This window comes from Neomonachus schauinslandi, chromosome 1 (assembly GCF_002201575.2).
Source record: "Neomonachus schauinslandi chromosome 1, ASM220157v2, whole genome shotgun sequence".
Classification (NCBI taxonomy): Eukaryota; Metazoa; Chordata; class Mammalia; order Carnivora; family Phocidae; genus Neomonachus; species Neomonachus schauinslandi.
In genome coordinates this window covers 72,651,854-72,674,617 of record NC_058403.1, presented here as the reverse complement: position 1 = coordinate 72,674,617, position 22,764 = coordinate 72,651,854, and the positions used below count along the sequence as shown (strand labels likewise).

The following is a 22,764-nucleotide window of genomic DNA, read 5'->3' as shown; positions in this document are numbered from 1 at the left end:
CCTCTCACAGCTCCCACCCTCACCCAGTATAGGCACAGACCAAAAGAATACAGTCAAGAGAAGATAGAATAAGAGGCTCATTGGGAATAACTGGCATATAATCAAGGATAATCTTAAGCAATATACTACAGATGGGAAAATACAGTAAGGATTTGATTGGGGTCTTCATATAACCAAGTCCAATTACCCAAGTAAAACACAGTTAAATAAACTCTTCCTTTTTCTATTCATTCACTAACTCAATAAATATTTATTGAGCATGGACTATACACTAAGCAAGATTCTTAGCATTAGGGATACAGCAATGACCATAGTAAAGGGTTTCAGTTTTGTTCTTTGTATGGGGTTTTGACTGAGGAGGGACAGAATGCCAGTTTAATTAACTGTGTTTTATAGAATATTGGAGCTGGAAGGACTGTAAAAAGATTCACCTATTCAGTATCTACTCTCCCTCCTCTAAACCCCAGAATCTGAGAGCTCAAGAGATGTGCCTTTCCTAGATCACACACCCAACCAGAGATAAAATGAAGTCAGATGCCACATCCTCTGTTTCCTGCTCCAGAGGAGTGTGAGTCACCTCCACCCGATGACAATGACGACAAAATGGCGATGAGAACGAGGATGGAACACACATACCTTGTCAAAGCAGACAAGGTTTAATTGTCCACATACATTGATCCTCTGGGGGCTGATGCAAAAGATGCCTCTCTTCTTCAGCCTCCTCTGGGCATAGATAATGCCCGTGGTCAAAGCAGCGGGCAGAGCAGGAGGAACTGCAATTGTGATGACATCCAGAGCTTTCTTCACCACCTCCTCAGGAGGATCCTGGGACAAAAAGTCACTCTTTAGCTCTTAGTAAATCAGGTAAATCAGTCCTAAACAGCATTGTGCATATGGCTTTTTTCCTTCTTCTTCTTCTTCTTTTTTTTTTTTTTTTTTTACTTCTTTGGTCAAATTCCCAGAAATGATATGAAAGGGTCAAAGAGTATGGCTCTCATAAATTTTCCAAAGTACAATGAAAAGGTCTGTAATGCTTCATTCTACTACCAGCAGAGAACAATGTACAAGTCTGCCATGACCTCACCAACATTGGGTATCTGGCTTTTATTTTAAATTCCTTATTTAATAACTACAAAACACTACATTATTGGAATAAATATATTCTCAGATTGAAAATGAAAAAATAGCGTAAGGAGAAGTGTACCAGATGAGAGGCATGTTGATAGCTCAATAAACAGTGTTTTGTCCCTCTGGATCTGATTGTTATATTACTTGGTGATCAATCGCTGATATTGGGGAACTGTGAGTATATGTGCAGGTTTTCAGTGTTTGCCTTTGTTCCCAGGTTTGTAAACCATGCCTGAGATTAAGGTTAACACGCAGAGTCTAAATTATACAGAGATGAATGTATACGTGCATGTAGTAAAAGAACAAAAGCAGCTTACCCCACTGAGCACATAGATGCACAAAGTATAGATCATCCCAATCGCTGCTGTCCCTACAAGGCACAAGAGGAACCTGATGGCGTCCCTGTAGAGCTTAAAATTCATTGGCTTTGGGTAAAGAATGGATCTCACGAGGTCCCCTTTTGCAGTGTTGAATCCTGAAATAACAAACACACACTCCACATTCTCAGGATGAAAAATCCTACTGCTAGTGCTCTTCTAAGCCTCAATATGGCCTTTGTTTTTTTCTGGAGATATTTAAACAGCTCTTAAGCCCAAAGAAAATTAAGGGATAATTGGGAAAATACCTGAGTGCTGAACGGAAATATCTCATCATGCCTATTTCAGAGTCTATTACTCTCTGATCTTTCTTCTCTCTACTTTCAATTTCAATGCATCCCAGAGCAAGGAAACCACCACACTGGGATCAGAACACAGCTTTTCCAAGTATAACTTCATTTTTTTAGATTTTATTTGTTTGAGAGAAGGCATGCTCGAGAACAGTTAGGGGCAGAGGGAGAGGGACAAGCAGACTCGTGCTGAGTGCCCAGCTCAAATCATGACCCAAGCCAAAATTAAGAGTCTGACGCTTGACTCTTGAGAGCCACCCAGGCACTCCCTAGTATAATTTCAGTTTAAGGAAATGACTCATGAGCATTCACACACACACACACACACACACACTCATGTTACTTGAATTTAAACCATATGGCCCAGTAAATACCGATGGACTTAATTTCTAATACTTTTCAGTGTCAAGTTTCAGTTTCTAGCCCTGCCTAGAAAGAACTTGGGATTTGGGGTTAAAAGCTCTAGGTTCTAGGTCCAGCTCTGTCGGCAACTGGCTGTGTAATTTTTTTTTTTAAGCCTGCTTGGATTGTGCTGAGCTCAGCCTATTTATGTACAAAGTGGGAACAGGCATCTTTGCTGTATTGGTTTCATATATGGAAATAGCTTATAAACCACAAAACACATAAGTAGTAATTGTCTTCAGGATTATTTTTACTAAAAGGCATACACCATAGTGCAATTCACACTTAAAATATATGAATTTACATATATTTGGCTTATTACCTAAAGACTATTCCTTACCTAGTAAATTTAAGGCACTAGATAAATGAAGCAGAAATATTTCATTAAAGTAACAAGACAAAAGAAGAGCTGGTAACTCACCAGTCTGCAGCACCACCGCTCTCACGGTCCCAGAACAGGCTCCCCTGGCTTGGATAATCTCTGTCCCACAGAAGAGGACATGCCATTTATAGTCTGCTTCACTCTGTGTTTTCCAGGGCTCAGAGCTCTCCGTCTTGGGTAATGGAGTTTTAGTCACTGGAATACTTTCTCCTATAGAAAACGAGCATCTCAATTTGTGAGGTGAGGAGCCTTCACTTTTTTGAATCATGCATGCCCTCACTCAGCATGTGGCAGACATTTGTTCTAAGCTTGCCATGGAGGCAAGGACAACCCTAGGTTTTAGGGATACAAGGAGAAAGAAATATGGTTCTTCTTTTTAGGAGATTTGTAGTCCAGGCAAATAAGTATAATGTATTATAAATACTATAAGTTTTGTAACATCACACATGGATGCTTAAAAAGGCTAGAAATAGGGCGCCTGGGTGGCTCAGTTGGTTAAGCGACTGCCTTCGGCTCAGGTCATGATCCTGGAGTCCCGGGATCGAGTCCCGCATCGGGCTCCCTGCTCGGCGGGGAGCCTGCTTCTCCCTCTGACCCTCCCCCATCTCGTGCTCTCTCTCTCTCTGTCTCATTCTCTCTCTCAAATAAATAAATAAAATCTTTAAAAAAAAAAATTAAAAAAAAAATTAAAAAAAAAAAAAGGCTAGAAATAGCTATGTAGGGAAGAGCAAGTTGTGCAATCCAGAATGTGGGGTGTTGGGGAGTGAGTGGCCATGAGAGCTGTGTAGGAGTCAAAGCATGGAGGGCCCAAGTGCACATATTTAAGTGTTTAAATGGTTTTTGTAGGCATTAGTGGCAGAAGGGGGTGGGGAGATATTTCACTGCTTTATTCAGGAGACTAACATCATATTTGTGTATAAGAGAGAGCACTCTGTCTGCTGTATGGGAGTGGATTGAAGTCTGGTGAGGTTGGAGGCTGGACATCCAGTTGGAGAGAACGAGATCTGAACTATGGCAGTTGGCAGTGGGAGTAGAGAGGAAGTGCTGGATTTGAGAAATAAGGAGGCGAGAAGTTACAAAACTTGGGGAGTTTTTATCTTGGCAGGTCATAGGGACAGAGAAATTCAAAATGGCTTCCTGGTTTCCAACTTGGGAGAATGAGCAGATGGTGGTGGTAGTCATCAACACAGGGATTATAGGAGGAAGGAAGAATTGCCTTATGGTCACCATGAGTTGGAGATGCCTTGTGGAATGGCTCTGCTGAGATGTCTTGTGTTTATTTATTTGGGTCTGGAGTTCAGGGGAGAGGTCTTGACCAGAGACATTTAGTCAGATTCACCACCTTGCAGACCATGATTAAAGCCATGGGAGAGATGAGATTACTTAGGGACCACATGTGAGGGTAGAAGAGGATAGGGCTAGGACATAGCTCTGAGCAGCACCAACAATCAAGAGTATGGGGAAGGAGAAGCAGCATAGGACACTGGATGGTGTCATCAGTGGTAGAAGAACTTGGAGAGATAGGCTGTCTTGGAAAATTAGGGAGAAGAGAGTTTTCCAAAGGAAGAGATGGTCAGAATAGTCAAAAGCAGCAGAGAGGCCCATAAGAAAAGAAATCTGAAGAATCCTTTGGATTTGGCAAATGGGACATGGGTGACTTTTGCCATGCAGTGGGGACAGACTGAAGCAGGTTGAAGTGCTAATACAAGGTGGTGAATGAAGTTATGGAAATAATTAGGGCCTGTTCTGAGAAACAAACCTTGTAAACCTTCCACTGGTCTTTGCAGAGTGGGCAGTACAAAGTCAGGTATATATTCCACACTTTTGCAGGAAAATGGTCCTTAGTATTGCAAGAGTTCCAGCACTAAGGGATTTTTACAAATCTATGTGTTCCTTATAGGAAGAAACCTGGCCTGCCACACATTTAAAAAATATTTTTGGGGGGCACCTGGATGGCTCAGTTGTCAAACGTCTGCCTTCGGCTCAGGTCATGATCCCAGGGTCCCGGGATTGAGTCCCGCATTGGGCTCCCTGCTCAGCGGGAAGCCTGCTTCTCCCTCTCCCACTCCCCCTGCTTGTGTCCCCTCTCTTGCTCTCTCTCTCTGTCAAATAAATAAATAAAATATTTTTTAAAATATATTTTTGGTAAAGTTAATAGAAGAAAGATGTGTGTTCTTGTCTCTTATTTCATGCCTTCCTGGGCTGCCCAGGAGAAATGGATTCAATTTGGGCTTTCATGGGAACCACAGTATATCAATGTGTCTTTTCAACCCCCTAGTCCACCTGTGAAAAAGACTTTATGATTCTTCTTTATCTTACAGAAATGTTGGCAAAACATCTCCTCATATGTATGCGTGAGAACTCAAAGCACTGTGACCTTGAACAAGTAATTTCTCCTCTCTAGACCTCAGCTTCCATATCCATGAGATGCAGTGACCTCTAAGGTCCCTCCCAGCTCCAGCATGCTATTTAAAAATGAAATACAGGTAGTACAAAATTCCCAGTGTGTATTTTCATAGTAGCAGATGTGCCAAATCCTGTGTCATGAACTTTTCGACATGGTCAAGCCAAGCCAGAAAGAGCTTGGATTTGACCTTCTGGGTTTCTAGATGACATCAACAGGATGTCATCATCCTCCAAGTTTATCTGAAGATATATTTTATATGAAAACACTAAACATAAAAGTCACAGATGATTCTGAAACGTCTAATGACCTCCACAACCTTTTAAAGTAAAATGACAGGATTGTAATACCCTTTGTTCAAGAAGAAAATGCTAAGCTCTCAGAAAGTTACAACTGTATCAAACTTAGCACATAGAAAGCAGCTTTAATTTGAACCTTCAGAACCATCCAGAGCAGGACAGTCAAGTAAGACTTGTGGGAGTGGGAAGGTGCCATAGCAGCCCCGTGCTTTGCCATCATTGTTCAGATAGAGGAGGAACCCAGGAGAGCTTACGGAGGCTGTAAGTCATGAAACAGAACCGTACCTGTCAGCATGCCTTCATCTACCACACAGCTGCCATCAATCAGGATGGCATCACATGGCATTTGCACTTTGTTCGCTGTCAAAACTAATAGATCTCCAGGTACCAGGAAGCGTGATTCCAGCTCTTGGACTCCAGCTGAAAGTGTGAGATGGCAGAGTCAAGTCAGATTTTTTTCCCACAGAAACATAGTCCAACAACTACCTTAACTGGAAATCAATGAAAAAGCAACCAGGGCATTTTTAAAAAGAAAGCTGTCCCTCAACATTGATTTGAGATCTGGAAACACTAAGAAAAAAATAACAGATTACATAAAATAAAAACCTTTGTATGGTAAAACAATAAATAAACAGAAAAAAACTAAAGACAAATTCAGAAAACATGTTTGAAACTTACATTACATTACAAAAGATTAATATTCCTAATGTATAAAGAACTCCTAAAAAAAGAGAGAGATGTATAGCAAATGACTACAGCAAAATTGCTAGAGATGTTAGCAGTTCACAACTGCGCATGCACACACACAATTCAAGCAACATATTAAACATTTGAACTTAAAAATTGAAAATTCCTTCCTTCCTAACTGCCTTCCTTCCTTCCTTCCTTTCTTCCTGTCTGCTTTCTTGTATTTCTTTCCTTCCTTACTCAGTCCCAAAGCTATCAAGGTTAAACAAGCTAGGCATCCTTGCAGAAGGTTGGGGATGTGGGTGGCAGCCTGCTGCAGGTTTTGGAGCCTAACAAGGATGGACAGGTGTTCACATGGCATGGTGCAGGGGGTCAGAGCCCAAGGAGGGAGAGAAGGGCCCCCATGTTGACAGTGGCCTGGTGTGGGATGTTGGAGTTCAAGCAGTGAAAAATATGTCTACATGGAAGTGGGGGAAAGCATCAGTAATGATAGATGATGGGTTACACTCAGCAGGGATTGATAGAATAAGTAATATAATGAGGCTAATGAGAGCCAGGTTTCTCATGAAGAAAGGAAGTTACAAATATAGACGAAAATAAAACTAGACTGAACTCTGTGGTATTGGATTAGAATTGGAGACAACAATGTAAATTGACAGTTTTCAATAGATAAATAGAAAAATAATATAGATGTAAATGAATATGTATATGAGAATACACACATATATGTTTGCTTGTCTTTTTTTATACGTATATTTGTTAATTATGTTGTCTGAGAGGGCCTAGGAGCCATGAAACCCAAATAATAATGTGCATATCTAGTGCCCAAATTTTGGTTTCTAAATTCTATTCCTCCTCCCCAAAAAAGAATCAGGGTTCCTTAAGGAAATGGCTGATTACAAGGCTGGGCCAAGAGAAGTATGATATAAGCTAAAACATTTTGTTGCTCCATTAAGTAAAAAAGCGCTCAAGGAAAGATGGAGACAGATAGAAAAAACATCAAAGCCAACTTAAGGGGCTCTCACTCCCTAAATCTGTAATGATTTGAGCATTACAGTAAATGATGATAAATGAACTATAACCCATAAAATAAAATAGGAATTCATGAGTCCATATGACATAAGTAAATGGATAAATAAATGGGGAGAAAAGATAGTTTTTCTTACAGTAAAATTACAATTAATGTAGGAGAAAAGATACAATTAGAAAATCACCATTTGGCAACTATCAAAGTTGTAATTTAGCCAAGAAATAGCAATGTACAACTAGTAGGTAAATTTAATGAGGGTGGCTTGTTTATATAGTCTCAAAGTATCTCTCAACAAAATAACTATTAATTACAAAGGGCAAAAGAGTAAATTTACAATGGAGAAACCTGGCAGATACTATTTAATTAAGTGATCCAAGTTAACATCACCAGTAATATAACAAATTTAAATTATGTACCACCTGAGAGGAAACAATGAGGACACGGCATCACTTCTATGATATTCCAGCCAAAAGTGCGTAACCTGAATTTAACTATGAGGAAATATCAGACAAATCCAAATTGAGAGACATTCCACAAAATAACCAGAGTGAAAGGAGTCAAGGTCATGACGTCAAGGAAAGATTAAAGATTAAAGAGATGTGTCTAACAATACTATTGTGTAATTCCAAATCCTTTCCTATAAAGAACATTATTAAGACCACTGGCAGAACTTGAATGGGGTCTGAGCATCAGTTGCTATTAATATGTCAATATTAACTTCTTGATATTAATGGCTACACTGTCATTTATGTAGGAGAATGTCCTTGTCTTCAAGAAATATACACTAAAATAGGGGCGCCTGGGTGGCTCAATCATTAAGCGTCTGCCTTTGGCTCAGCTCATGATCCCAGGGTCCTGGGATCGAGCCCTGCATCGGGCTCTCTGCTCAGAGGGAAGCCTGCTTCTCCCTCTCCCACTCCCCCTGCTTGTGTTCCTGCTCTCGCTATCTCTCTATCAAATAAATAAATAAGATCTTTAAGAAAAAAAAAGAAATATACACTAAAATATGTAGGAGTCATAGAGCTATATGTTGGCAACTTACTCTCAAATGGCTCAGGGAAAAAGTTATTTGAATTATTCTTGCAACTTTTCTGTAAGTTTTTAGTTATTTCCTAAAAAAAGAAAAAAGGAAACACATCTAACATTGCCCACCTAGCTAATTAGAAAAACCTAAAGGTTTGCCAGCATATTCTGTCGACAAGGCTATGAGGAAACACGCATTTCTGGCACAAATGCAAGCTGGTACAATCTCCATGGAAAGAAATTTGGCTATATCTATCTAGCAAAAGTACATACATGCATTTATTCTTTAACTCAGCAATTTTACTTCTGGAAATCTATGCCAAAGATAGACTGGTGGAAATAAGAAAAGACAGATATATGCACAAGCCTTTTTATTATAGCACTATCTGTAATAGTAAAAAACTAAAAAATAAAATCCTTCAATAGAGAAATGATTGGGGGCGCCTGGGTGGCTCAGTCGTTAAGCATCTGCCTTTGGCTCAGGTCATGATCCCAGGGTCCTGGAATCGAGCCCCGCATCAGGCTCCCTGCTCCATGGGAAGCCTGCTTCTCCCTCTCCCACTCCCTCTGCTTGTGTTCCCTCTCTCACTGTGTCTCTCTCTGTCAAAATAAATAAATAAAATCTTTAAAAAAAAATAGAGAAATGATTGAATAAACAATGTTCCTCCATACACAAAAGTACTAGAAAGCTGAAATAATGAGCAAAAAAATATTTATATCTCCCGCTATGAAAGAATCTCTAGAAAACATAGTTAAGTATGTAAATACACCTGAACTAATATGACATAGTATGTCAACCATGTCTCAATATTTAAAAAAAAAAAAGCCTGTAAAGCAAACATAACAGCAAATATGAGCTAAACGTGTATGGTATACCCCTGTTATCTAAGCAGTTGTGTAAATATATACACTATTCTGTATATATACTATGTAGATATGGATGTTATATATAATTTCTCTGTATCTTTTAAATGTAAGAATAAATCAAAAACAAACAAAAATGATTCTTATAGAGAGAGTGAGTGCACAAGGTAGAGAAAAGAGGGATAGGAGCAAAGCTCTCCTGAATGTTTTGACTTACAGATTTAACTTTTGAACCATGTAGATATTTTATATGATTTTATATAGTATATATTTTAAATAATTTATATATTTAATATATAATTTTACTAAATTTATAATTATATACTTTATATAATATATATTTGTGTATAATACCCACATAAACTAATACAAAAATATATTTGAAAAGTTAACACTAAAAATCTAAGGCAAAATGAATGAGATGAATTTATTGAGTTGCTGGCATAACCATAGAGAGAAGAACCATTCTGAGTAACTTTGAAACATAAGTTTTTTTAAAAAGTATAATTTGTACATTTCATATGGTATATCACAAACAGGGGAAAAGAACTCCAACAAAATCTCAAATTGTCAAGCCGGCGTTGGTGGTATAGTGGTGAGCATAGCTGCCTTCCAAAATCTCAAATTGTCTTTAGGAATTATATTCCTCCCAGGTGTTTTGGCTTTCAACTCTGAGATTACTGTGTATGAGGTATAGAGCAAATGAGTAATTGGTTGCTGTCATTGAGAATTGCAACTTTTGAGATAAAGGAGAGACAAAAGTACAATCAACAAAGTTAAGTAAAAAGCCCATAGTTCTAAACTTGAATTAGAAATGTCAGAAGATGGGGTCCTGGGTGATTATCAGTTAAGCATCCGACTCTTTGATTACGACTCGGGTCATGATCTCAGGGTTGTGAGATCGAGCCCCCTGTCAGGCTCTGTGCTGGGCATTGAGCCTGCTTAAAATTCTCTCTCCCTCTGCCCTCCCCCACCCTTTCTCTCTCCCTCTCTAAAAAGAAATGTCAGAAGACTAGGTCTGTCTTCTGAAAAGGCCAAGCAATAGTGACTAACACGGTAGAAATGAGCACTCTGAGTGCTCTGGTTGAGGTCTCTAACCATATCTAAGAGCTCTTTGGAAAAATGGATGTGTCCAGGTTTGGAGCAGGAATTGTACAAGGTAAGTTTGGAATATCATATCATATCAGAAAGCAATAAAACTTTTAAAGACTACTGGGGTCACAGCAAAAGAATTCAGAAGCCAACCTGAGGAGGCACTCAATGGCCAAAGATGAGACCATTTGAGCACAGTAAGAATAAAAATTGCCATGGATGGAAATGTGCCAACCCATATGAAGCCATAATGACTCTAAAAAGTCCTTTGGATAATGCTAGAGGATCAACCCATTATTTTGAAAGCTGGTACATAAAAGTAAATAATCAAATATTAATCCTCTCTTAAACAAACTGAATCTCAGGGTAATGAAATAGTTGAGGAGGGTGTTTTTCTTTATAGAAATACTCCACTTAGTATGTGAAGATGGTATGATAGAAGTAGAAATTAGGAAACTCCTAATGAAATAGTTAATCTAGATCATAAACATTTATGTCTGCTAAAATCACAAAAAGAAGATAGTCAGATAGTACATACCACCCTTTGGAAGTATGCGATATCAACTATGAAGTATTCTTTTTTTTTTTAATATTTTATTTATTTATTTGAGAGAGAGAGAATGAGAGACAGAGAGCACGAGAGGGAAGAGGGCAGAGGGAGAAGCAGACTCCTCGACGAGCAGGGAGCCCGATGCGGGACTCGATCCTGGGACTCCAGGATCATGACCTGAGCCGAAGGCAGTCGATTAACCAACTGAGCCACCCAGGCACCCCAACTATGAAGTATTCTTGCCAAAAACTCAAGCCCCAGATCTAACGACCAATTTACAGGAAGTGCAAGCTGTAGAAAATCATGTTAAATAACTTTATGAATATGTAATCAATATAATCCAAACAGTAGAACCCATAGGATGAACCTCTTACTTTCTTCAACAAAAAATTTGCAAGGAAAAAAGTAAGATATAAAGGAGGGAACGTGTAGAGTTCAACTTGAGACTTATCAACTAACTGCAGTATGTGGACTTTATTTGGATCCTGATATGAAAATACATATACATGTATAAACCCACACTTGTGATTCAATTGAGAAAATTCAAACCCTTCTATATAATTGATTTTTTAAATTATGGAGTTATTTTAGTTTTTTTAGGTAAAGGAATTAAAAAGGAATCTTTATATTTTATATATACTGAATTTTTTTCAAATGAAATTATATGATATCTGGGATAGTTCCAAAATAATCCAGAGTGAGGGAGGAAAATTGTTGATAATTGTTGAGTCTGAGTGATAGCTACATGGGGTTTCATTATCGTATTCTCCCCATTGTTATATGTATGCAAAATGTTTCATCACAAAAAGTTAAGCAAGAAAATGATCAGGGTATTTTTAAAAGGTGAAGTTTTACTTCCAGCCAAGATATAGTAAAAAGGAGCAGATTTATCTTCCCATCTGAAACACCAAAACCATACAAAATATATGAAACAATGGTTTTAAACACTGAACATAAACAACAAAAGACAGGAAACAAGGGAAGGTGCCCTACAATTGCTCAGCTTACTGCCTTTAGAGAGTTCCCAGGCCATTGTGCAGGGAGGGGGAACCCAGACAAAATCCAGAGGTCTCCCTAACTTCAGAATACAGACATGACAGTCTACAGAGACTAATCATCACATGCATTTGAAAAAACTACTAGCAAATGAACAATTGAACATATACATTTAAAAATACCATTCACAATAGCATCAAAATCATGAAATATTTAGGAATGCATCTTAGAGTGTATAAGACCCATACACCAAAAACTGCAAAACATCGCTGAGAGAAATCAAAGACCAAATTAACCAAGATTGAATAATGTAGATACATACTATATCCATAAGTCAGAAGACCCAAACTTATTAATATGTCAATTTTCCACAAATTTCCACAAATTATGGATCTATAGATCCAGCACGATCCTAATCAAAATCTCATCATGTTTTTTCTTATTAGAAATTGACAGGTTGGTTCTAAAGTCAAAGGTCCCAATATCACCAAAGCAACACTGAAAAAGAAGAACAAAGCTAAAGGACTACCATTAGCTTAGTTAAATAATATTATAAAGCCATATGGTGGCACTGGTATAAAGACAAGCAGATAGACCAGTAGAACAGAATAGGGAGTCCAGAAACAGTTCCACCTGTGTATGAGCAACTGATTTTTGACCAAGATGCAAAGGCAACTCAGTGGAGAAAGGATAGTCTTTTCAACAAATGGTACTGGAACATTTGAATGTCTATTTGCAAAGAATGAACATCAATTAAAAAAAACCTCAGAATACATTATGGATCTAAATGTGAAACCTAAAACTTTGAACATTCTAGAAAACAATGTAGTGTTTGTTTTTTGTTTGTTGCTATTAATCTCTCAGGGAGAATACCCACCTATCATGAATTTACCATTATCTGATATGACTGGCCATATAAATTATGAGTTCCCAACAGCATTCAATTATCAAGTAGAAGAGTTATACACAAAGTAAGACCTAAACAGATGTTGAAAGTCCAAGTGAATTTCAAAAACAGTTTTTTCACCTCCCAACATGTCTTCCCAATTCTGTCATTCTGTTGTCTCTTTCTCAATGTACATCTAAGACCTCAGATGAAGTTTTTTATGGCCGTTAATAGACAAAAAAGAATCCCAAACATTTCATGGTATTAGATCCTGGCTTAAAAGAGTCCCAGAATAACTATGGAGAAGAAAACCTTCACAGTGTGCAGAACTCCACCTATTACATTAACTTTCCTCTTGCGCCTGAAGGGAGAAATAACTAGAAGACCAGATCTATGCTAATTTATAGTAGGAAGCAAAGAATTGTCCTGAAAGATTGCAAGTATATTTGTCCATTAGAAGGCTCACTAATGATGTCTAGTCTGGAGAAGGCCTTTTACACCTGGAGAAAAAAACGAAACAATACTCTCATGGTTATCAGCTAACCACCAAGGACTTCAACAATAGTCTCATGAAAGGAGTAGGTGGCAGTGATGGGGCTCCCTGCTCGACAGGGGGCCTGTTTCTCCCTCTCCTTCTGCCACTCTCCTGCTCTCTCTCTGTCAAATAAATAAATAAAATCTTTAAAAAAAAAAAAAAAAAGAGGACTAGGTGGCAGTGTTGCCGATTATTTATGAGTTCAAAAACATATTCCTCGGGGCACCTGGGTGGCTCAGTCATTAAGCATCTGCCTTCAGCTTAGGTCATGATCCCAGGGTTCTGGGATCGAGCCCCATCGGGCTCCCTGCTCAGCAGGAAGCCTGTTTCTCCCTCTGCCCACTCCCCCTGCTTGTGTTCCCTTTTTGGCTATCTTTCTCTCTGTCAAATAAATAAAAATATTTAAAAAAAAAAATTCCTCTACTCACCAAAGCTAATTTGGTTATAAACCCTACTAAGCACCTAATTTTCCAGCAGCAACAACAAACTCTTAGCCACCATAAGTAAATAAAGCTAAGCAAACAGCCTGGGTTTTGCTAACCAACTGTTAAAACAAAAACACTTGATTTGATCTGAATGTGTCTTTCTCTCTCTCTCTCATGCAGGACATTTCCCTTTTGTAATGAACCCCATTTCTTGGAGGTCTGAGATGAAGTATGAGAAGGGGCATCACTATATTTTATGTGACATTTTGATCCTGGAACCCAAATCATGTCTGCTTGGGCTACAAATTTTATAGATTGTTGTTTGCTTCTTTGTGTTATAGGAAAATATCTGTTGCAGTTGTTAATTATAGCCCTCACTCCTGGGAACCAGATAGATATGTTCATAGCATTGGATAAAGAAAGATTAGAATTATATCCACCAGGATATATTCATAATTACTATCTCATTTTGAAAACTGTGGATCATTTCTTGATAAAATGCATTGATCAGACTAATCCATCCTTTAGGAAAATTCCCTACTTTGTACTCCCCACCTTCCTATGCAACAAAGTTGTTAAATACTGTTAAACTGTTCAATCTACCCTAACCATTAACAAGTTTCCCAGATGTGTAGGATTTCCAAGTAAGACTCCAGCTTGTAACCCTTCATATTGAGAAGGATTCGATGAACTCATTCTAGGCAGACTATAACCAATATTTTCCTATCGTATTGTTATAAAAAATGCATTTTTGAATCTCAAAAAGTACCTCACCTCAATTTATTGAATAGATATTCATTAAGAACTTACATATTAAGCATTTATTTACATTAGGACACCATAGAAAAGCTTAATAACCTTGGATTAGGCAAAGATGTCTTAGATATGACACAAAAAGCAAGACCCACAGAAGGAAAATCTGATAAACGTGACTTTAACAAACGTAGAAATATCCACCCTTTGGGAGACACTGTAAAAAGAATGGAAAAGATAAGTCATAGAGTGAGAGAAGAGCTTTGCAAATCATATTTGTGATAAAGGATTTGGATTCAGAATATAGAAAGAACTTCTCAAAAGTTAATAATTAGAAAACAACCTAATAAGCAAAAGATTTGAACAGACACTTCACCAAAGAGGATATATAAGTAGAAAATAAGCACTTGAAAAGATGGTCAGTGCCATTAGTCATTAGGGAAATTCAAATTAAAACTACAATAACATCCCACTACACATCTGTTAAAATGGCTAAAATTTTATAAAACTGACTACCAAGTGTAGACAAGAATGTGGAGCAACTGCAATTCTCATATTAGTAAAATGTAAAATGGTACAAACACTATGGAAAACAGTTTGGCAGTTTCTTAAAAAGTTAAACATTTACCTGTCCATATGACCCAGCCATTCCACAGTTATGTATTTTCCCGTACAAAATTAGTGTATGTCCATGCAAAGACTTGAACCCAAATTTTCATTGAGGCATTTTTTGTAATAGCTTAATACTAGGAACAACCCAAATTTCCATCAGTAGGTGAATGGATGTACAAACTAGTCTATCCATACACTGGGATTCTACTCAGGAATAAAAAGGAATAAACTATTGACATACTTTAACAAAAGGACACATTTAAAAATAATTAGGAACTTTGACCCCTGTAAAATTAACCCGAATATGTTATAAAAGACAAAAAATGCCTAGTGTACAACCATTTATATAAAATTGTAAACATGTAAAGTGGTTGCCTGAGGATGGGGATGGGGAGAGAGAGGTTGAAAAGAATGATTACAAACAGGCACAAGGCAACCTTTGGGGGTAATGGATAGTCATTATCTTTATTGTGGTGATGGTTTCATGGATAGTTACATGGATATACATAAGTCAAAATCTATCAAATTGTACATTTTAAACTGGTTCCGTTAATTATATGTCAATTTTACCTCAATAAAGTTTTTTTAGGGTGAAAATGTCTCAAGGACCTCATCTCTTTAAGTAAATGTACAGAAAAAAATACATATGAAGATGAGAGTAGTAGAAACAGAGATACAAATTTAAATCCTGTTTTGATTCCATATGAACACACACAGATCTAAAATAATGAGACTTACCTTTTCTCCCACATACAGAGACTGTAATGCTATTATGTGACTCAACTAGATGGTGGAGTTTTACAGATTGCTGAAAAAGAAGAATGGAAAATAGAAAAAGGCTTATTTATTTGAGGATAGGCCCCAGGTATTAATTCAGTAAAGTGTTAGTTTCTTTAAAGATGGAGCACTGTCTTGTTCCCGACTGAATACACTGGCTAAAAACAAAAGACTAAGTAGCCTATCAGTCAACTGAAAAGTCATCCAACGTGCTGGGCTGTTCACCAACAATAAGAAGTATGTGTTCTTTGGTAGAAAGGAATTTCCCAGCATGCTTGGTTCACTCAAAGTAGTTTTTGATAACCATAGATTTGTGTTTAGTTCTTTAAGTAGAGAACATCAAGAACTTTAATCATTCAAGATATGTGTTTGTACCCAAATAGCTTTGAGAACTAAGCATTATTTCAGCCTTGAATTATCCCACATCAGAGTTCCTAATCTATAACTTTATAAGGAGTTTGGTGGTGCATGCTATTTCCTCACAGTATATGTTGTTTTAATATATGAAATACACAAGAAGGGAGAGGAGCAAGATGGCAGAGGAGTAGGAGACCTGGATTTCATCTGGTCCCAGGAATTCAGCTGGATAGAGATCAAACCATTCTGAACACCTATGAACTCAACAGGAGATGGAAGAAAAGAATAGCAACAACTCTCTGAACAGAAAAGCAACCACTTTCTGGAACATAGGATTTGCAGAGAAGTGAATCCGAGGTGATATTCAGGAGGATAGATGGCGGGGGAGGGGGCCTCCGTCAGCCACTACTGGCAAGTGATAGAGCCTTGGAGCACAAAATCAGAACTTTTAGAAGTCGGCTCCACTGAGGGACGTCGCTCCAGTGGCTAAGCGGGGAGTGGAACCCTCGTGGGACAGTGTGGTCTCAGGACCCTCGGGGTCACAGAAAGACCGGGGGTGCCTGAGTGCAGCACAGCTCCCAGGTATCGGAGCGGGGAAGCCAGCTGCAGAGACGGAGCCAAGGCACAGGCTCTCAGCTCGGGGTTGCCATAAACCATGATCCGCGGCCCAGTCGGGCCACTGCTCCTCCAGCAGGGACCCAACAAGCAGCAGATCCAGGGAGACTCCCCTTCCTTCCCCAGGAGGAGCAGCGCAGGAGCACACTGCAGGGATCTACTGGGTTTGGAGACTCCACATGGGGTCATGAGCCAGAGATAGAAATGCTGGGTCACAGGCCCAGTGAGCACGGAGTGCAGCCAGAGATTGGGGAGACGGGAGTAACTGACTGCTTTTCTCTGGGGGTGCACTGAGGAGTGGGGCCCCGAGTTATTGGCTCCTCCGGGGCAGAGATTGGGAGGCCGCCATTTTCAGTCTCGGCCTCCAAAGCTGGAAGGAAAGTTTGCAGGGAACAAAAGCTCCCAGAGCAAACCCGAGCAGATGACTTAGCCCTACCCAGCAAGGGCTGGGAAATTCTGCTTCAGGCAAAGACATTTGGAAACCACAGCAACAGACCCCTCCCCCAGAAGATCAGCGAGAACAGCCAGCCAAGACCAAGTTTACCCATCAATGAGAATGGCAGAACTCCAGCGGTAGGGGAATACTGCACATAGAATCCATGGCTTTTTTACCATGATTCTTTAGTCTTTCAAAGTTAATTTTTTTTAACTTTTTTTTTTGAATTTTTCTTTTTCCCCTTTTCAGCCAACATCTTATCGAACCCTTTTTTTAAAAATACTTTTTATTTTTCATTTTTAGAGTCCTATTCTATCCCTTCAGAGTAGTTACCCTTATTTTTGGTATATATATATATAAGTTGTTCTCTCTTTAAAATTTTGAGATACAGTTTCTTCTAACAGATCAAAATATACCCTAAATCTCTAGAGTATGGCTTTGTTCTAGTCTCCTGCCTGATCACATTCTCTCCCTTTTTTTAAAAAAAATCCTCTTCTTACTTTTTTCAACCAACTTCTTATCAATTCCTTTTATAAAATATTTTATAATTTTCATCTTTACAGTCATATTCCATCCCTTCATCGTATTAACCCTTATTTTTGTACATATATAAGTTTTTCTTTCATTAAAATTTTGGGAGGCATTTTCTTCTAACGGACCAAAATACACCCAAAATCTAGTGTGTGGCACTGATCAATGCACCAGCCTGATCATATTTGATCATATTCTGGTTTTTTTGTTTTGTTTTGTTTTTGTTTGTTTTTATCTTTTTCTTTTTTCTTTTTTTCTTCTTTCTCTTTCTTTCCCTTTCTTTTCCCCCAGTTTCAGGTCTTTTCTGATTTGTTTAGTGTATCTTTTCTGGGGACGTTGTTACCCTGTTAGCATTTTGTTCTCTCATTCATCTATTCTCCTCTGGACAAAATGACAAGATGGAAAAAATCACCTCAACTAAAAGAACAAGAGGCAGGACCGACGGCCAGGGACCTACTCAATACGGACATTAGTAAGACGTTGGAACTAGAGTTCAGAATGATGATTTTAAAGATAATAGCGGGGCTTGAAAAAAGCATGGAAGATACTAGAGAAACCCTTTCTGGAGAAATAAAAGAACTAAAATCTAACCAAGTCGAAATCAAAAAGGCTATTAATGAGGTGCAATAAAAAATGGAGGCTCTAACTGCTAGGATAAATGAGGCAGAAGAGAGAATCAGTAATATAGAAGACCAAATGATGGAAAATAAAGAAGCTGAGAAAAAGAGAGATAAACAACTACTGGATCACGAGGGCAGAATTTGAGAGATAAGCGATACTATAAGATGAAACCACATTAGAATAATTGGAATCCCAGAAAAAGAAGAAAGAGAGAGAGGGGCAGAAGGTATATTGGAGCAAATTATAGCAGAGAACTTCCCTAATTTGGGGAAGGAAACAGGCATTAAAATCCAGGAGGCACAGAGAACCCCTCTCAAAATCAATAAAAATAGGTCAACACCCTGACATCTAATAGTAAAACTTATGAGTCTCAGAAACAAAGAGACAATCCTGAAAGCAGTTCGGGAGAAGAGATATGTAACCTACAGTGGTAGAAACATTAGATTGGCAACAGACCTATCCGCAAAGACCTGGCAGGCCAGAAAGGACTGGCAGGATATATTCAGAGCACTAAATGAGAAAAATATGCAGCCAAGAATACTATATCCAGCTAGGCTGTCAATGAAAATAGAAGGAGAGATAAAAAGCTTCCAGGGCAAACAAAAGCTAAAGGAATTTGCAAACACAAAACCAGCCCTACAAGAAATCTTGAAAGGGGTCCTCTAAGCAAAGAGAGAGCCTAAAAGCAACATAGACCAGAAAGGAACACAGACAATATACAGTAACAGTCACCTTACAGGCAATACAATGGCATTAAAGTCCTATCTTTCAATAGTTACCCTGAATGTAAATGGGCTCAGTGCCCCAATCAAAAGACAAGGCTATCAGATTGGATTAAAAAACAAGACCCATCGATATACTGTCTGCAAGAGACTCATTTTAGACCCAAAGACACCCCCAGATTGAAGGTGGGGGGTGGAAAACAATTTACCATGCTAATGGACATCAAAAGAAAGCTGGGGTGGCAATCCTTATATCAGACAAATTAGATTTTAAACCAAAGACTGTAATAAGAGATGAGGAAGGACACTATATCCTACTTAAAGGGTCTATCCAACAAGAAGCTCTAACAATTGTAAATATCTCTGCCCCTAACATGGGAGCAGCCAATTATATAAGCCAATTAATAACAAAAGCAAAGAAACACATCGACAACAATACAATAATAGTGGGGGACTTTAACACCCCCCTCACTGAAATGGACAGATCATCTAAGCAAAAGATCAACGAGGAAATGAAGACTTTAAATGACACACTGGACCAAATGAACTTCACAGATATATTCAGAACATTCCATCCCAAAGCAGCAGAATACACATTCTTCTCTAGTGCCCATGGAACATTAGATCCAGAATCGATCACATCCTAGGTCACAAATCAGGTCTCAACCGGTACCAAAAGATTGGGATCATTCCCTGCCTATTTTCGGACCACAATGCTTTGAAACTAGAACTCAATCTCAAGAGGAAAGTTGGAAAGAACTCAAATACATGGAATCTAAAGCGCATCCTACTAAAGAATGAATTGGTCAACCAGGAAATTAAAGAAGAATTTAAAAACTTCATGGAAACCAATGAAAATGAAAACACAACTATTCCAAATCTTTGGGATGCAGCAAAGGCAGTCCTAAGAGGAAAGTATATAGCAATACAAGCCTTTCTCAAGAAACAAGAAAGGTCTCCAATACACAACCTAACCCTACACCTAAAGGAACTAGAGAAAGAACAGCAAATAGAGCCTAAACCCAGCAGGAGAAGAGAAATAATAAAGATCAGGCAGAAATCAATGAAATAAAAACCAAAAGAACAGTAGAACAGATCAACGAAACTAGGAGCTGGTTCTTTGAAAGAAATAACAAGATTGATAAACCCCTGGCCATACTTATCAAAAAGAAAAGAGAAATAACCCAAATCAACAAAATCACGAATGAAAGAGGAGAGATCACAACCAACACCAAAGAAATACAAACAATTATAAGAACGTATTATGAGCAACTCTATGCCAGCAAATTAGATAACCTGGAAGAAATGGATGCATTCCTAGAGATGTATCAACTACCAAAACTGAACCAGGAAGAAATAGAAAACCTGAACAGACCTATAACCACTAAGGAAATTGAAGCAGTCAGCAAAAATCTCCCAACAAACAAAAGCCCAGGGCCAGATGGCTTCTCAGGGGAATTCTACCAAACATTTAAAGAAGAATTAACACCTATTCTTCTGAAACTGTTCCAAAAAATAGAAATGGAAGGAACACTTCCAAACTCATTTTATGAGGCCACCATTACCTTGATCCCAAAACCAGACAAAGACCCCATCACAAAGGAGAATTACAGACCAATATCCCTGATGAACATGGATGCCAAAATTCTCACCAAAATACTAGCCAATAGGATCCAACAGTACATTAAAAGGATTATTCACCACGACCAAGTGGGATTTATCCCTGGGCTGCAAGGTTGGTTCAACATCCGCACATCACTCAATGTGATACAATACATTAATAAAAGAAAGAACAAGAACAATATGATCCTCTCAATAGATGCAAAAAAAGCATTTGACAAAGTATAGCATTCTTTCTTGATCAAAACTCTTCAGGGTATAGGGATAGAGGGTACATACCTCAATATCATAAAAGCCATCTATGAAAAACCCACAGCAAATATCATTCTCAATGGGGAAAAACTGAGAGCTTTCCCCCTAAGGTCAGGAACGGGGCAGGGATGTCCACTATCACCACTGCTATTCAACATAGTATTAGAAGCCCTAGCCACAGCAATCAGACAACAAAAAGAAATCAAAGGCATCCAAATCGGCAAAGAAGTCAAACTCTCACTCTTTGCAGATGATATGATACTTTATGTGGAAAACCCAAAAGACTCCACCCCAAAACTGCTAAAACTCATACAGGAATTCAGTAAAGTGGCAGGATATAAAATCAATGCACAGAAATCAGTGGCATTCCTATACACCAACAACAAGACAGAAGAAGGAGAAATTAAGGAGTTGATCCCATTTACCATTGCACCCAAAACCATAAGATACCTAGGAATAAATCTAACCAAAGAGGCAAAGGATCTGTACTCAGAAAACTATAAAATACTCATGAAAGAAATTGAGGAAGACACAAAGAAATGGAAAAACGTTCTATGCTCATGGATTGGAAGAACAAATACTCTGAAGATGTCAATGCTACCTAGAGCAATCTACACATTCAATGCAATCCCCATCAAAATACCATCCACTTTTTTCAAAGAAATGGAACAAATAATCCTAAAATTTGTATGGAACCAGAAAAGACCCCGCATAGGGCGCCTGGGTGGCTCAGTTGGTTAAGCGACTGCCTTCGGCTCAGGTCATGATCCTGGAGTCCCGGGATCGAGTCCCGCATCGGGCTCCCTGCTCGGCAGGGAGTCTGCTTCTCCCTCTGACCCTCCCCCCTCTCATGTGCTCTCTCTCATTCTCTCTCAAATAAATAAATAAAATCTTTAAAAAAAACATAAATTAAACAAAAAAGAAAAGACCCCGCATAGCCAGAGGAATGTTGAAAGAGAAAAGCAAAGCTGGCGGCATCACAATTCCAGACTTCCATCTCCATTACAAAGCTGTCATCATCAAGACAGTATGGTACTGGCAAAAAACAGACACATATATCAATGGAACAGAATAGAGAACCCAGACATGGACCCTCAACTCTATGGTCAACTCATCTTCGACAAAGCAGGAAAGAATGTCCAATGGAAAAAAGACAGTCTCTTCAACAAATGGTGTTGGGAAAATTGGACAGCCCCATGCAGAAGAAGGAAACTGGACCATTTCCTTACACCACACACAAAAATAGACTCCAAATGGTTGAAAGACCTCAATGTGAGACAGGAGTCCATCAAAATCCTAGAGGAGAACACAGGCAGCAACCTCTTCGACCTCAGCTGCAGCAACTTCTTCCTAGAAACATCGCCAAAGGCAAGGGAAGCAAGGGCAAAAATGAACTATTGGGACTTCATCAAGATAAAAAGTTTTTGCACAGCAAAAGAAACAGTCAACAAAACCAAAAGACAACCTACAGAATGGGAGAAGATATTTGCAAATGACATATCAGATAAAGGGCTAGTATCCAAAATCTATAAAGAACTTCTTAAACTCAACACCCAAAGAACAAATGATCCAATCAAGAAATGGGCAGAAGACATGAACAGACATTTCTGCAAAGAAGACATCCAAGTGGCAAACAGACACATGAAAAAGTGCTCAACATCTCTCGGCATCAGGGAAATACAAATCAAAACCTCAATGAGACACCACCTCACACCAGTCAGAATGGCTAAAATGAACAAGTCAGGAAACGACAGATGTTGGCAGGGATGTGGAGAAAGGGGAACCCTCCTACACTGTTGGTGGGAATGCAAGCTGGTGCAGCCACTCTGGAAAACAGTATGGAGGTTCCTCAAAAAGTTGAAAATAGAGCGACCATACGATCCAGCAATTGCACTACTGGGTATTTATCCCAAAGATACAAATGTAGGGATCTGAAGGGGTATGTGCACCCCGATGTTTATAGCAGCAATGTCCACAATAGCCAAACTGTGGAAAGAGCCAAGATGTCCATCGATAGATGAATGGATAAAGAAGAGGTGGTGTGTATATATATATATATATATATATATATATATATATATATATATATATATATATA

At 38.6% G+C, this 22,764-nt stretch overlaps 1 protein-coding gene across 1 annotated transcript in view; it reads right to left on the bottom strand.

The window, feature by feature from the left end:
- ATP13A4 (ATPase 13A4) overlaps positions 1-22,764 on the bottom strand; it is a 130,645-nt gene that overhangs the window by 45,118 nt on the left and 62,763 nt on the right. Inside the window, exons 8-12 of the mRNA XM_021692496.1 lie at positions 15,474-15,543; positions 5,568-5,702; positions 2,619-2,789; positions 1,446-1,603; positions 637-825 (exon numbers count right to left, since the gene is read on the bottom strand). Coding sequence (XP_021548171.1) covers positions 637-825; positions 1,446-1,603; positions 2,619-2,789; positions 5,568-5,702; positions 15,474-15,543 — 723 coding nt within the window. The remainder of the gene's footprint in view (positions 1-636; positions 826-1,445; positions 1,604-2,618; positions 2,790-5,567; positions 5,703-15,473; positions 15,544-22,764) is intronic.